At 40.0% G+C, this 14,663-nt stretch overlaps 2 protein-coding genes across 7 annotated transcripts in view; one reads left to right on the top strand and one right to left on the bottom strand.

The window, feature by feature from the left end:
• Positions 1-8,942, top strand: part of cacna2d2a (calcium channel, voltage-dependent, alpha 2/delta subunit 2a) — a 182,875-nt gene extending 173,933 nt beyond the window's left edge. For all 6 annotated transcript variants that reach the window (XM_026167545.1, XM_026167551.1, XM_026167547.1 and 3 more), the window contains 13 exons: positions 53-115; positions 306-409; positions 512-610; positions 804-895; positions 984-1,031; positions 1,134-1,205; positions 1,297-1,449; positions 1,845-1,897; positions 2,883-2,938; positions 3,186-3,309; positions 3,612-3,721; positions 4,006-4,088; positions 5,001-8,942. In XM_026167545.1, coding sequence (XP_026023330.1) covers positions 53-115; positions 306-409; positions 512-610; positions 804-895; positions 984-1,031; positions 1,134-1,205; positions 1,297-1,449; positions 1,845-1,897; positions 2,883-2,938; positions 3,186-3,309; positions 3,612-3,721; positions 4,006-4,088; positions 5,001-5,123 — 1,180 coding nt within the window. In that variant the 3' untranslated portion in view covers positions 5,124-8,942. The remainder of the gene's footprint in view (positions 1-52; positions 116-305; positions 410-511; positions 611-803; positions 896-983; positions 1,032-1,133; positions 1,206-1,296; positions 1,450-1,844; positions 1,898-2,882; positions 2,939-3,185; positions 3,310-3,611; positions 3,722-4,005; positions 4,089-5,000) is intronic.
• A 525-nt stretch (positions 8,943-9,467) lies between these two features.
• abhd14b (abhydrolase domain containing 14B) lies at positions 9,468-14,591 on the bottom strand. Its single transcript, XM_026167544.1, has 4 exons — positions 14,453-14,591; positions 13,431-13,645; positions 12,350-12,591; positions 9,468-10,645 (listed from the first exon to the last, which is right to left on the bottom strand). The coding sequence occupies exons 2-4, from the start codon at positions 13,642-13,644 to the stop codon at positions 10,466-10,468; spliced, it is 636 nt and encodes a 211-aa protein (XP_026023329.1). The 5' UTR covers position 13,645; positions 14,453-14,591; the 3' UTR covers positions 9,468-10,465.
• Positions 14,592-14,663: the final 72 nt, after the last annotated feature.

Genomic DNA, 14,663 nt, shown 5'->3' with positions numbered 1-14,663 from the left:
TTGGATATTGATTTGAAGCCCCTTTCTGTCTTTGCTTCCACCTGACATTTAGATACGGCTTCCTGGCTGTGTTTGCTGCAACAGATGGAGGTATAACGAGAGTGTTTCCAAACAAGTGAGTGCACTCTTCATCGAGGCCCATGTGTCTGGACTCCAGCTGCTTTGTAGTTCTGATACATTTTTCTCTTTGTTCTCTTTTGAAGTGGTATGCTGTTAAGTTTCAAAAAACATGTGGGATAGGCAAAGCAGGCAGCGTATACGTGAGAGACAATTACAGCTCTGGTATCTCTCGTTTTAAACCTTAGGGCTGCAGAAACCTGGGAGGAAGACCCTGAGCCGTTTAATGCCACCTATTACCGCCGCAGCCTCGACAACAAGGGTTACATCTTCCGAGCGCCTTATCGAACAGGTGAATGATGCTCTTAGTCTTGAGTTATATAACTCGCCTCGTAATAGAAAAGGCTGTTTGTTTCTAACCTCGCTCTCTTGGCTCGTTTTCCCTTTTTTGTAGCCAGGGACGAGCAGCTGAACCCAGAAAATGACACCGTAGGTATTCTGGTCAGCACAGCTTTGGAGATGACAATAGGAGGGAAGACCATCAAACCTGCAGGTGGGTACTCTTCTGAAAGAGGAAACAAATTGTTGAGATATAATGATAGAGAAAAGCTTTCGGAGCGAGATAATTACACGTCTGAGTTTGTTATTTTGTCACTTTGTGTTGGCATGTCTCTGCCCTGCATATATCTATTCTTTTTACACACCTGTCGTTTTCTTCTGTGAGCTTTTAAACTTTCTTTCCTCAGTTGTCGGAGTGAAGCTAGACCTCGAAGCCTGGACGGATAAGTTTAAGATTCTTGCCAGCAACCATACAGACAGCCGACAAGGCTCAAATACGGTAAAATACATATGTTTAATATAATATACGTAATATATAAATCTTTTTTAATTTGGCTAACACTGTTTTTTTTCCTTGTCTGTGACAGTGTGGACCAAACAGGGGCTGTGAAATGGACTGTGAAGCCAACAGTGATGTAAGTATTGATGCAAATTTTAACTGGACCTTCTGAATCTGAGCACTCCCCAGCTTATCTCTGTACTTCCAGTTAGCAGTGCGTTTCTGTGTCTGTCCGCAGGATCTGCTGTGTTATTTAGTAGATGACGGCGGATTCCTAATCATGTCCAATCAGAAGGACGACTGGAACAAGGTTTTATTAAAAAAGAATTCGTTCTTCCGCTGATCGTAGCCTCGCGCTTAGCTTTACACTGAGCTTGCCCTCGTTTTTTTTACCCCCACAGGTGGGCATGTTCTTCAGTGATGTTGACCCCTACTTGATGTACGCGCTCTACAACAATTCTTTCTACAACAGCAAACAATCATTTGATTACCAGTCTGTTTGTGAACGGATGCCCAACAGCGAAGCCGGAGCTGCACCCAGAGGAGTGTTCGTGGTAAGATAACACTTGAAAGAGAGATACCGTGAGTGAAATGAAGGAGGCAGAGTAGAAGACAATTAGTTTAATCAATGCATGGACGTATGGGGAAACTATAGCTGCATTCACACTGCAAGTCTGTGTGCAAAAATCAGATCAGCTACTGACTTTTTAAGAATTAGTTTTTGTTTAATTGGACTAATATCAGATTCCAGGGTGAACTAGTGAGAGATATCACTTTTATATTAAAGTGGGTTCCATTTACTTTATAGACTTTCTCCACACAGGTGTCAGTGGATATGGCGTCAATGGCAGGAATAGTTTGATTCCAAAAGCAGCCCGAATGTAGCCTAATGGGTGTTTGATTGAACTTAAATATTGATTTTGTTTTTTATTTCCCTCTGTATCTGTAGCCCACTATTGCAGATTTTGCCAACCTGGCTTGGTGGACATCAGCTGCTGCATGGTAAGATTATTAATGTATAGTAACATACAGCAAGTGTTATACGTATTACAAACTGATAATATTTGTTGTTATTAGCCAGCATTATTTCATAGATCCATAATTTGTTAATACAAAAAAAAAAAAAGAAAAAGGTTGGGCCAGGTGAACCCTCCTCACATAATATTTGGATTTAATTCAAAGTGTTGAATTTATATTTAACTTCTCTTCACTGTTATTTTAAATACCCAAAGACCATGATTTGGACAGATGAAACAAACATTAACTTGGAAACAAAGCATGCCACATCATCTGTCAAACATGGTGGAGGCAGTATTATGGCATGAACATATTTGGCTGCCACTGGAACTGGGCCAGTAGTGTTTTATGATGCTGTGACTGCTAAAGCAGCAGGATGAGCTGTGACGTGTACAGGGCTACACTCTCAATCTCAGATTCAGCTAAATGCTGCACAACTTATCAGACAGCGCTTTGGGGTGAAAATGGATAATGACCCGAAGGATAGTGCAGAAACACGAATTTCTCAAGGAAAGAAATGGTATATTCTTCAATGATCTCAGCCCAACAGAGCGTATTTTTCACACACTTAAAAAAGGCTGAATGACTACATTTAAAACAGTCCTTATATTTAAAATAATGTTAGTTTATGCCTCTCAAAATTTGAGACTATGTAAAACAATGTGTATAATACCTGAACAGTTACTGCACATATTTTTGTTAAATTACTTGAATTAAAGCTGAAAGTCTGCATTTCAATCACATGTTATACTGTACTGTATTGCACTGCCATCATTTTCATAGTTATTTCTGTGGTCAGGTAATTGTGACTCGTTTTGTAAAGTTTTACGGCCTGCCATACTCATTACCTGGACTGCTGCATGTGCAGTATTCCTGCTAACAAAAAAGCTTGACTCATGATTTTAATCATTGCACAATGTTACATTTTTTTGTCCACAAGTTGAATTAAAAACAAATCCTGTCTCCTCAGGTCTTTATTCCAACAGTTCATATATGGACTGGCATACCACAGTTGGTTTGTCACAGGTGGGTGACATGTTTTATACGATACCATTTTTATACAATATTGGAAAAAAGGTTTAAAAGTGCTAAAAGTAGATTTTGATCAAATCTATTTGGAGCTTTAAGCCAACAGCAAATAAACCTTGAATCCAAATGTAGTGAAAAAATTACACATGACATACATCTTTGGGCATTAAGCTGAAAATAAGATCTGAGAAATGAGTTAAAGAGATAATCATCTCTTTTTTTTTCTTTCTTTTTTTTTATGCAGATGAGGTGGATGCCGAAGGAATCGACTCTAAAGAGAGAAGCTGTGTAATGATCCAGACCCAGTACTTCTTTAGTAATCTCAGCAGTTCCTACTACATACTGCAGGACTGTGGCAACTGCTCCAGGTCTGTATGCGTGACGTAGTACTTTTAACACTCACACATAATCAGACATGCATATGCTTAGACAAGTAGCATGAAGAATCGCGGTGTGACAGCGACGCAGTTAGTGAGACAGATTCATCTTTCTGTTGGAGTTAATAAACTCTGCTGATGATTAACCCATATCAGCTCTAATGAAATCGTCGTATCATTGGCTAAATGAGCCTTATAAGACTGTCTCATGAATCTCGCTCATCCATTAGCAAATGAGTCTGTGATGTAAGTGAGCAGAGGGGGGTTGTTGACAGAGCTGTCTCTCTCTGCAGGCTGATTCATGCCAAGAGGATAAACAACACCAACTTGCTGTTTGTGGTAGCAGAAAAGATGCCATGCAACACCTGCGAGATAGAGAAGCTATCCCAGGAGGAGAAGGAGTGTATCCTTTTTTTTCCCTTCACATTGTACACCAGCTGGCACTGGAGAAGAAACACTCTGTCATCTCTAGATTTTCTCTCCTCATCACCATACCTGTGGAAACGCGAACATTTCACATTCATTTTAAGGCTATTTTTAAGATTGATGGCATGAATTATAGCCAGTCATTTACATGTGTAGGGCTGCATGAGGAATTGGTGCTCAGGCGGATAATGAAAAATTGCACAGAAGAAAGAAAAAGAAATACAAAGGAGTTTCATTTTCCTTAATGGAGTCAATTTTCAGTCAAGGAGGAGGATCCATGTAAAGAACCGCCTGAGGCACGCTATCGAAAAGGACCCTCCACCTGCTTCGACAGTAACATCGCTGTAAGATTTTCAGATAACACAACACATGAATATCCACCTTACTGTGAAGAAAAACAAAAACATTATTTAGCATTGAATCCTGGTGCTTGCTAGTTAAATATACTATGTTTAAAATTTGTCACCAGAGCATAGCTAAAATCCTATCGCTATGTTCAGTTGGCTCCAGCTGGGGTTTTGAGCTTTCTCTGATTTTCTAATGCAGCTGGTAACAGTTGGTTCATTATGTAACACAAAAAAATATCCTATTTTTATTCTGAGATCAAGTATTGACCTGGTAATTATATGCCGTTAGGCCCATTATTTGCTGGATAAAGACCCAGTTTTTGTAGATTTGCCTCTGTACACCACAGCAGTGGATTTCAAAAATCAAACAATCAAGATGCTTTAATTCAAGGGATTTTGTGAAATTTGTTGCATTAAGTGTACTGAGGCAAAACTAACAAAAATTGTGTGTACACTTTTAAAGATTTACATCTCGCTCACGCTCAATTGCAGTTCTTGCTGCCAAAGGTGGCACAACCAGTTATTAGGTTTAGGGAGGAATTACTTTTTCACATCAGGCGAGGTAGGTATGGATAGCCTTTATCCCTTAATAAATGAAATCTTCATTTAATAAAATAGTTTTTATCTAATACTAAAATTTGTTTGATGAACTGTGGCAAATACAAAAACACTTCAACGACACTAAAAACTGAGGAAGGGGGCGATTACATTTTCACAGCACTGTATAGTCAACTAAATGAAAATTACTTTGTTCAGACTCTGTTGGCAATATAGAGCTCGATGCAGATAGAAGGTAAGATAAAAGTGTTACCAGAGAGCGATTATTGAATGTAAGTGTTTATTTGATGGTGGAAGAACTTTCATATAAACTCAGTTTATAACTCAAGCTTCCTTTCTGTGGTTTTGCAGGAGAACACGTCGGACTGCGGGCGAGGTCACTCCTTCCGCCCATCCCTCTACACTTTACTGCTCATTCAGCTGCTTCTGCTTTATCCAGCTGTCAGTCCTCACCTTCTCTCCCTACTACATTAATTTCATTTTCCTGCACTTGTCCTCCTTTTCACCCTCCTCAGCTTCTGTCCCATCCTAAGCCCCCCTCATCCACCTCCTAGCCCCTTCGCCCTCCACCTTGGTATAGTCATAGGTAATTATGGGACTTCCCATCATGGTGAGTTGGAAGCCCTGAGCGCTGCGCTACCCAGCTTGCTTTGGTCTGTGTTGCTTTGTGAAAACAGAGACATTTGCGTCCTCACCTTCATCTGCGAGATGAGCTAGGGTGGTGCTGGACCACTTGGATCATCAGAGGCAATGTCAGAAAAGAGATATCAAGCCACCCAACCACCCCGTCAAGCCTACAACCATCCCACCACCTTCTCCATCCAGACAAGGGAGGGTGAAAAGGACAGGCCGATGTCCTCGTCAAAGACCTCCCACCACAGACTGGAGAACTGAGTTTGCGTGTCCACCTTCACCTCTGTCTGTCAGAGGGACAGCAGGACTCCTCCTCCTTCTCCTTTCCTCCATCTCAGAGTCTCATCGCTCTGTCATTTGCCTCTTGTAAGAGGCTGTGGACCATTCAGCCAGTAATAGCCACCATAGAAGAAAAATAGCAGAAAAATAAAAGAACTGTTAAGTATACAAAATGTCACATATAAACTGCTGAAGTGATGAGTATTCTAAACATACAGTATATTTAGGTTTTAACATGAAAAGGAAGTTAAGTGTAAAAAAGACAAGAATTAGTTTATGCGCTATATCTACTTGCCAAAATGAGATATACTTTCGTGTGGTCTTATTTTTATAGCCAAAACACGAAGATGAAATGGATTTAGATTTAGGATAAAGCTCGAGAGGAAGAGGAGACACTCGGCAGCTGAATGCTGACTCATAATTACAGATTAATGCTTTTAAAAGACATCCACTGGGGATTAATGTAATTACACGATGGTAATCTCATTTTCTTGAAGTATTTTTCCTCATACTTACTATTTGAGGTTAGTGCTATCTGGCTTTTATTGTAAAATATGAATCAGTGTTCGGTTGCTGCAGGAACTTGTTGTGTAGTATTCTCCTTTACGATTAATCGACCACGCTGACCTCGGCTTTGGACTGATGTTTAAAGGGGAAAAAAAAAATCTCTGCACCCTCTGATGAAAAAGCTCACCTCTGCCACTCCTCATGAGGCTTCTCCAACAACCTCGACTAACGCTCCTAACCGCGATTTGTATTCGTGCTTTACTTTTGTCACACAGCAAACACTCAAATCTCCCCGCCATAGTAGTTCCAGTTTTTTTGTCCCTTCCTTTCTTCCTCATCTGTGCTTGGGTTGGGGGGGGTGTGCTAATCATTTTTCTTTTGGTGTGTGCTTGTATTACCTTTGAATGATGCTGTTCAAACTTCAAAACCATTCGCTGCTGGGGGATAGGGGCTTATCAACATTTCCAACAAAAGTGCAGAAGAGGCCACTAAATATGGTGATCATGTGCAGTAAGTAGTGTGGTTGTAATCCATCGCAGTCCGTCATTTGATCATGTGTGAAAAGTCATTTTAGACTCCCATGTTTAGGAGCCGCTCTGTTTCATAGTGCCTTGATGCACTTTGTTTTGGAACGCACCGGCTGTATAAGAGTAGAGCTACTGTATAGTACCTTTATAAAGCAGCCGTCTTTGAGGCTTTGGACACTACAGGAGCCTAAGACTGAATCTGTTGGCTAAAGAAATAGCTTTACACAGAGCCATCGAACTGACTGGCTCGGCTTAATGTATTTTCCCCTCTTGGCTGTTGTTGCTGTACTCCTCCAACGCCACCTGACTGTCATCATATGGAGTTACTATACCGTTCCTTTACAAAGCCATGTATAGAGCTACACTATCAGTATACAGCGACTTAACTGGCCATAGAGCTTTTTTTTTGTGTTGTTTTCTTTTCCTTTCTTTTAGGGCCACCTGACTGCTATAGTTCTGCCTGAATCGTATGTGTTTGTGTGTGGATGTATGCGCGTTAGTTTAAAAACCCTCAAAGGGAATGTCTTTTTAAATGAGTCGTGGAGTGCTCGGGGGATGGCAGTTGTGCCCGTGTAACTGTTTTTCCTCGGCGTGTTGCGACAGACAAAAAACAAATCCAGTGTTGCTGTGGAGAAAAGGGGGGGATTTTATGAAAACAAAAGGAGATCCATGTTGACTGCTTAAATATTAATATACGGGGGCAGAGGAGGCAGAAAGAATGTGTAGTTCATCAGTGTTTTCTGTTTCAAAACCTCGCTAAATGCCTTAGTGTTACACGTATGGAGCTCCGATACCCCTACATAACCCTCTTTCTCACACACAAATCGATCCTGAAGTATTTCCCTCCCCTGGGCTTTTTTTTTTCTTGGTGTTATGCAGTAAATATAGTGAGCTCTGATTTTATATTTTTACGTCTCGGAATGATTAGTTATCGATCGATGCCTGTTTGATTAAATGCTTGAAAGTGGGTGGAAGTTTTTAAAATTAAAAAAAAAAACAAGACAAAGAAAAAAAAGCCTCTGACCTTCGATGTTCACATCCCACCCGAGACTTGCCGTAGTATTGCTCAGGTGGGATGATTCACTCGACATTTTGAAGCTTAACTAGACACTCTGTACAGTCGTAGGTACTATTTGATGTGACAAATGTTGCTGGCACAGTAACTGCAGCTCAGCTCTGGACAAATCAGAGGAAAAACAAAATTCATACTGTTAAAGACAATGAAAATCAGAATGAGCATTTCCAATGTGGCCCGTTACTATCTGATGCTGGATGCAGTTTCACTTTTCTGCCATCTGTTTGTCTCTGTCCTGTGCCACTATTCTGTCTGTATTTCTCTATTTCCACTGTCTGTAAATGAACGCTACACGTGCCTGTGGAAATGTACCCCCTGCAACTTACTCTCCTTTTCCTGACTGTGTGCGCACACAATCTCACTCCCAAACTGAATACACTCTGTGCACCTGCACTCAGACATTATGCACACACACACGCACACACCTATAAGCAACCATGTAATGACACTGACTCATCCCCCGCTGGGAGATGTCAAACACCAGGAAGAAGTAAGCCAAGGACGTCACCTTCCAGGTGTTTTTATTTTATTTTATTTATTTTTTCGTGAGCGGACGGGATGTCAGAGGCAAGCTCAGGGAGTGGGTCTCCACAGAGCATCACGAGCCTGGTAAACAGAAGGTCGTGGGAGAGACATCTAGTGACGTCTGTGTGTGCATCCTGATGGAAAATAGCTTCCGAAGGGACACACATGTCTGATTTCTGTGGTTTGACAAATTTAATTTTGCCAAAAAAAAAGGGAACATAAATAGATAATTGGACCAGCTTGGGGGACGAGAGGGAGGGGTCAGCTTTAAAACATCACCCTAAAGTAGATTAATGCGGGTTTTCACGAAGCGTCTCCCTTCCCCTCCACCGACCCTCGCTGCGACCCTTTGTGTTGGTGCGTCTATGTGGGAAAGACACGTGTGTATGTGATTCTGTAGTCTGTAGTCTGGTGCTATGTGACCATGTTTGACACGTGTGTGAAAAAAATAACAGCAACAATTTAGAGAGAAAAAAAAAAAAGAGTAAATTCAGTCAAACTTTCAGTGAAGTTTAAAAAAATATAGGAATACAGCACTGTTGATAAGTTTGAGATCTGATGTCAAAATGTTTTCTCTTTTTTTTTTTGGTTTTTCTTTTCTTCCTCGTACGTGTGTGAGTGTGAATGTTTGTATGTGTGGAAGATTTAGCTCCTTCTTTTCTGGGCACTAGTCCATGTCGTCGCTCCATTCTTTTGTACAGATGAAGCTTAAAAAAAAGAAGAAGAAAACAAAAAAGAAGAGGGCAAAATTTGTAAAATATTGTGTCTGTGACTCCTTGTAAAATATTTTCAAATTGTTTATTACAGAGAATCAGTTATTAAATAATGTTCATATTTTTCACTTCATTTTATTGTGTGGTGTTTTGTTTTTTGGGGGGGGGTGGAAAAATTCCCCAGTAAAAATTCCAATCTGGCTGGAAAATGTGAACGAGTGCGTAGATTTTTAACTGTTTTTTGTGGGTTTTACAGATTTTCCTATTGATAAAGACAGCACCACATTGCTATTCATACTATTCTAAAGTCATTAAGTAATAGATAAACAATTAAATGACAGAAAAGTTCCCGCTTTTCCACAATCTACCCATCTATCTATAGAAACATCAGCTGGGTAATGAACTAAACTGTAATTTTACATGTTTCTCATGTACTTTCACTGGGCTGACCCACTTGAAGTCGAAGCTGTCTGTGGCCCGTGATGTAAAATCAGTTTGACGTTACCTGCTTTAACTCCTCGGTTAAATAGAAAACACAGTCTGTTGAGAACCAAGCAAATATATAATAATTATGATGCTTTATTAAAAATATTCACTTCTAACGCTGGGATGAGACGATTAATACAACCCTGGTGTGTATGAGTGCAATGTGTAGGCAGCTAGCATTTGGCAAACGTAACATGGTGCAGAGACATGAAAGTGACCTGCAGCCTGCTATCTTTGAACTTTATTCTGTTTGTGCCATTTAGACACATCACGAACATTTCCATGTTCATAACATGCTCCCTTCTGATTGCTTCATAATTACAGAGTTTCAGTGTGTGAGGCATAAAGTGTCATTCTTTTATTAAAACTTGGGTTCAGTTATATTGAAAAATGGTCTTTGGCGAATTTAAGGCATCGTTCGTGCTGATTTCAGGCAGTTCTGTAATGATTACTGCAAAGTCAGATAAACTGCATTAGGACAGAAACACTGAGACATAAAAGCGACACATGTTTAACACATTTCTATCTTGCTTCGCAGCCTTGACCAGGTGACCGTTGGAAGACTTGCAGTTTTGTGTGCACTCAAACACTAAAACAACCACGGTCATTTTATATGATGTTAGTGAACTGTAGCTTCAGTCACCTAAATTAAACCAAAATTACTCAAACGAAATATTTTACAACAACGAAACAGGAAACAAAGTTTCCAGAGTGGAAATACTGGACGCTGTTCAGTGATGTGGGTGAACCACGTGTCGTAATCCTACACGCCTGGGTTCAGTAGTCGGCTGCAGACTTGAGCTTTGTGTTTAGTGTACAGATTCAAGACTGACATCAGGTTTTCTCATTTAAGAAACAATATTTCTCAAAAAGCTTCAGGCTTCAACCTTTTAAGGAAAAGTTCAACTGCTGTCACCATTAGAAAAGGCCCGATTTGCAGACGTATCAAAACATACAAATCAGGTTAAGCATTGGGAATACGTGAGTTCAATTCTTCACAAGTGATTAATGTGTTTGCCTATGCGTGACCGCATTCTTGGCGATCGCGCTGCTAATGCACAGCAAAGAGCTTCACAGCGTGTTAAGGAAGTCTGTAAGAGCTTTGTGCCAAGTGTCTGGGTCGTCCAGGTAACAGGGGTGGCCTGCTCCCTTCATCACCACCACTTTGTGATTGGCCAGATTGCTCAGGTTACGGAGCGACACCTCCCCGAGTTGATGGTCCTGGTCACCGTAAACGATCAGCGATGGGACCTGGACACAAAAATCACAACAATAATGAAAGAAAAAAAAAAGAGCCCTTTGCAGAGTGATTTCCACTGTCCTTTTTCTGGCATTTGAAAATCTGTCTCTCTTTTATTTGTTTTTAAATTCAAACCCATAGCTAAAGGGATTTTGCAGATGTCCTAAATTTCACCTCAAGCTGGAAAAAAAAAAAGGAAAGAAGGAAATCAAAACAAGTCCTGTGAAAAGCTAAGACTAAAAGATTTTAGGTGTAACAGATTTATGTGTCTAGTAGTCAATAAGAATTATAAAAGTGAGAAAAACTACAGTCTTAGTTTTTCCAGCCTGAGAAGAGACGTTCAGATCTCTCATCTTATTAAAAAAAAAAATACAGCAATATGAACAAACTCTATTACAAGTAAAAGGTTATAAAAAGCATTTATTTTTGTACCAGTTTTTTTTTTAACTGGTACAAAACATCGATCAGATTACTTCATCAGAAAACCTGAAGAACTTGTGAATACAACTTAATCGTTTCCCACATATTCACTGCATCATTGCAGAAATACACATGAATGCAGTTACTCCGGCTTAGTTATTTTAGTTGTAACACACTTTGACACTTAATGACAGCATAAATGTTTGTTTTATGCTTTTTTATCATCAGTAAGTTGCATTTATTACTCTATTGTCCATCTTTTGAGTTACTCTGCTGCTCCGATGTCTCTTTGTTTGCTAAGAGATTGCTGAAAGTGGAGATACAAATACAGAGGCCTGTAACAACCTGTCACAAAAGGGACAGAGGAGCAGGTTCTTTGTATCAAGCGCAGAGACCCTTTGGGTTTTTAATGATTTCAGAATCAGAATCAGAAAGGGTTTTATTGCCAAATGTTGAGCAGGTTTACAACATTAGGAAATTGCTGCGGTACTTAGCGCAAACATACTGTCAGAACCAGATTTGCTCTGCTCCCTGGGTTGACCAGCTTCTTTGCAATTTCTTAAGCAGTTATGATGAGTGTTTTCTAATCTCCATCTTATTTCTAAAATAGCTAAATTTCATTTATCTGATTTTTTTTCTTAAAATCTTTAGGATCTTTCTTGTAAAGTAAAACTTGGTCACTTAACATTCCCCGTTAGCTGTTTAACTGTTATTTATAAAACCAACAGTGTGCCTTTTAAAACACTTAATAAAAGATTAAATATGATATCCAAAAGTATTCTCTGCAAAACATCCTTTAAAACTAAAAACACTCATTATACAGAAAAACTGCTCCTGTTCGTGCCAATCTTCTTGCTGCGTTATAATTGCTGAGACTTTAATGTGTGAGCTGAGTCTTTAGAATATTGTTTGGATTAAAATAAAAAAAGAATGTACAACTTCTGCATTTAAACTGTTTATAAAGGAAAGCAAATTTTGTTAAGGTAAGTGCTTGTTCTAAATAAGTAAATTAGACAAATCGCTTTTCAGGCTAATGTGCCTATAATTGATTTCCCATTAAGACAATTCTGAGCTGGATGAAAGCCAGTGGCATCTGTGCAGGTAAAGTCACTGTCTCTTTTAAAAAGAAGAGTTGGAAAATTGGATGATATTCGCAGCTGCTCAAGTTATCCTTTAAAAAAGGAAATGACAGTGCATATACTATACCAAAAAAGAGAAAAAAAAGAAAACTTTTGCAGGAGAGGAACCTACAAAGGAATATCAAGCAGAGGCATATCCTCACACACAGACTCTACCTTTACGCTCTGGTACTGCTCCGCTGTGAATTTGTCCGTACAGATGGGAGCGACAGGGATGTAGGCTCGCACCAGAGCCTGGTGCTCGAGGAGGAAGGGCAGGGAATACATCCCGCTAAGGGATGGGCTGATCACCACCGCCGGGGTTAGATTCAGCTGCTCACACACCTCTTTGAGGAAACCTGCAGGGGCGGGTGTTCCCACTGCCGCTGGGGCTTTGGCCGATTTAGACTGACCAAGTTCTGTGGAGAGAGGGGAGGCACGAGAAAAGAAGAGGAGGAGAGGAGTAAGGTTTGTTGATGGACACTGACTTATTAACGTAATTACTGTCCCCAAGGCAAACATTTTTCTTTTGGGCCCATGCTGCCTCAGTGATCTATATAAATTGTAGAGTGCCTGCCAGATCATCACTAGAGGCTGTCAAAGCATGAGACAAAAATACCAGATTCTAAAAACAAGCAGAACACGGGCTGTAACAATGACTCATGGAAGCAATTCAGTTCACTTCAAATTTGAGCCCCCATGCACATTTGACTTTCCAAACAAAGCCAAAGTCCTGATGCCAACTGCAAATACATATCCATAAATATAATGCAAAAAGTTAAAGTTTCACCTATGAAAATAGGTAAAACGACAGGACACAGCTAGCTTAAAAAAAGCTCTCATAAAAAGTTTAGAATATAAACAACAATAAGAAAGTTAAGAAACAGACTTTTTGAGACTTTTTGTTGAAAAACTTACATTTTTAAAATAAAAGTTTTAAGCAATAAATTGCAAACAAAAAATTAAAACAAGTTATAACTCATATATCCCAGCTTATATTTAATTAATATGTTTGTTTTTCATTTTCAGAAGGGTTAGCATAGGGCCACACAATTAGGTATTACTGTCAATAGTCCCAATTTAATATTTGCGAGCATTCAAAACAGCGAAGAGCCAAAAGTTTGACCCTGAGACTTTTAGGAGCTCTTTATGTGCCGGTGGCAGCCTGTTGCCTTGCTGCGTTTCATTGGTCATGCTGACTTTTCAGTTAAAAGCTGAGTGACGGAAGGAGATGGTGTTTGTTCCCTGACAAACGCACCTGGCAGGTCGATGGCGACCGCGCGGCAACCCGCTTTGGCCAGCGTCTCCAGAGTGCCGATGCTGAGCCAGTTTTCTGAAGAGAAGCGTATGCCGTGAAGAAGCAGAACCGACACTTTTGCTCCTCCTGTCACAGGTTCGCTTTGTCTGTAAAACAGTGGCGCGTTGCAGCTCTCCACCTGCACTGTACCCTCCGTCATTTTAACAGCTGCCATCCTGAACAACAACAGAAGAAAGAGAAAGCAGTTGTTTCACATGGGTTTCCACACTGTTATACCTCCCATTTTTCCTTCTCTTTAACAATATTAGTTCCTTCAGGTGGAAAACCCAATCATCTTCTATGCCGCCAGTTTCTGTGAAGCTCTTCTCTTGTCTCTTGACAGAATTAAAGATCACTCCAAGAGAGGACCATATTTCTTTGCAGAGAGAGAAAGTCTTGTGGAGATGCTAAAAAATAAAATTCCCAACCATAATGGGTGTACGCCATAAAAATGCAATTATGTAACTTCATTTGCTTTGTTTTCCTTACAAAGTGCAAGCACAGAAAGATAAACTTCATGTAACTTTATGTAACATTTTTCAGCACAATAATGATCCCAAACACACTGTCAGTCTGGTAAAAGCATATCTGATAACACTATCAGTCATGAATTGGTCAGACTTCAACATTATCGAAGCAGTGTGAGATCATCACGATCGAGAGAGAACAGAACAAAAGCCGACATCCAAAGAAAAGCTTTGAATGTCATTCAAGAAGCCTGGAGAACTATTAATAGACTATTTAAAGAAGTTTGTCCACGATCCCCGTGCTTTCAAAGATCAGCGTGGACTTAATCGGATGTTCCACGGACGCATAATCAGCAGACAGAAGTGTGTGCGCAGCTACGGGTTAAACAAGTCGGATCAAAGTCCAGATTAGATCATTTTTATTTTACATCGAACTCGCCTATCTAGGTGCTTTATGCTCATCATTCAAAACACACGTGGCGACAGAATAACAACCCCCTCCTTCCCTTTTCTTACCCGACTGTGAATCCCCGATGATTAAAGGTGCAAAACAGAGAAAGTCAGACAGGTTCTTGAACCAGCTGCAGTTTAGCTTCAGTTTATCTCCCCCGGAAAACAAGAGAAAGAGAAAAACCTTTGGAAATCGTCCTACTGACGTCTAGCGTTTGTGGCGAGAATTGCGTTCATTGTGGCAGAAAAGAAAATCACAAGTTTTCTTTTTTTTTTT

This window comes from Astatotilapia calliptera, chromosome 5, assembly GCF_900246225.1.
Source record: "Astatotilapia calliptera chromosome 5, fAstCal1.2, whole genome shotgun sequence".
Classification (NCBI taxonomy): Eukaryota; Metazoa; Chordata; class Actinopteri; order Cichliformes; family Cichlidae; genus Astatotilapia; species Astatotilapia calliptera.
Note: the sequence above shows the minus strand (reverse complement) of the source record. Positions and strands in the feature narration are given on the sequence as shown.

What these genes read in the sequence shown, in the direction of transcription:
- abhd14b (XM_026167544.1), bottom strand. Translation starts at nt 13,644, where the DNA reads ATGGCAGCTGTTAAAATGACGGAGGGTACAGTGCAGGTGGAGAGCTGC. An exon ending in GGTCGCCATCGACCTGCCAG is followed by an intron (nt 12,592 to 13,430) that starts GTGCGTTTGTCA and finishes CTCTCTCCACAG; the next exon opens with AACTTGGTCAGTCTAAATCG. An exon ending in AGCAGTACCAGAGCGTAAAG is followed by an intron (nt 10,646 to 12,349) that starts GTAGAGTCTGTG and finishes TTTTGTGTCCAG; the next exon opens with GTCCCATCGCTGATCGTTTA.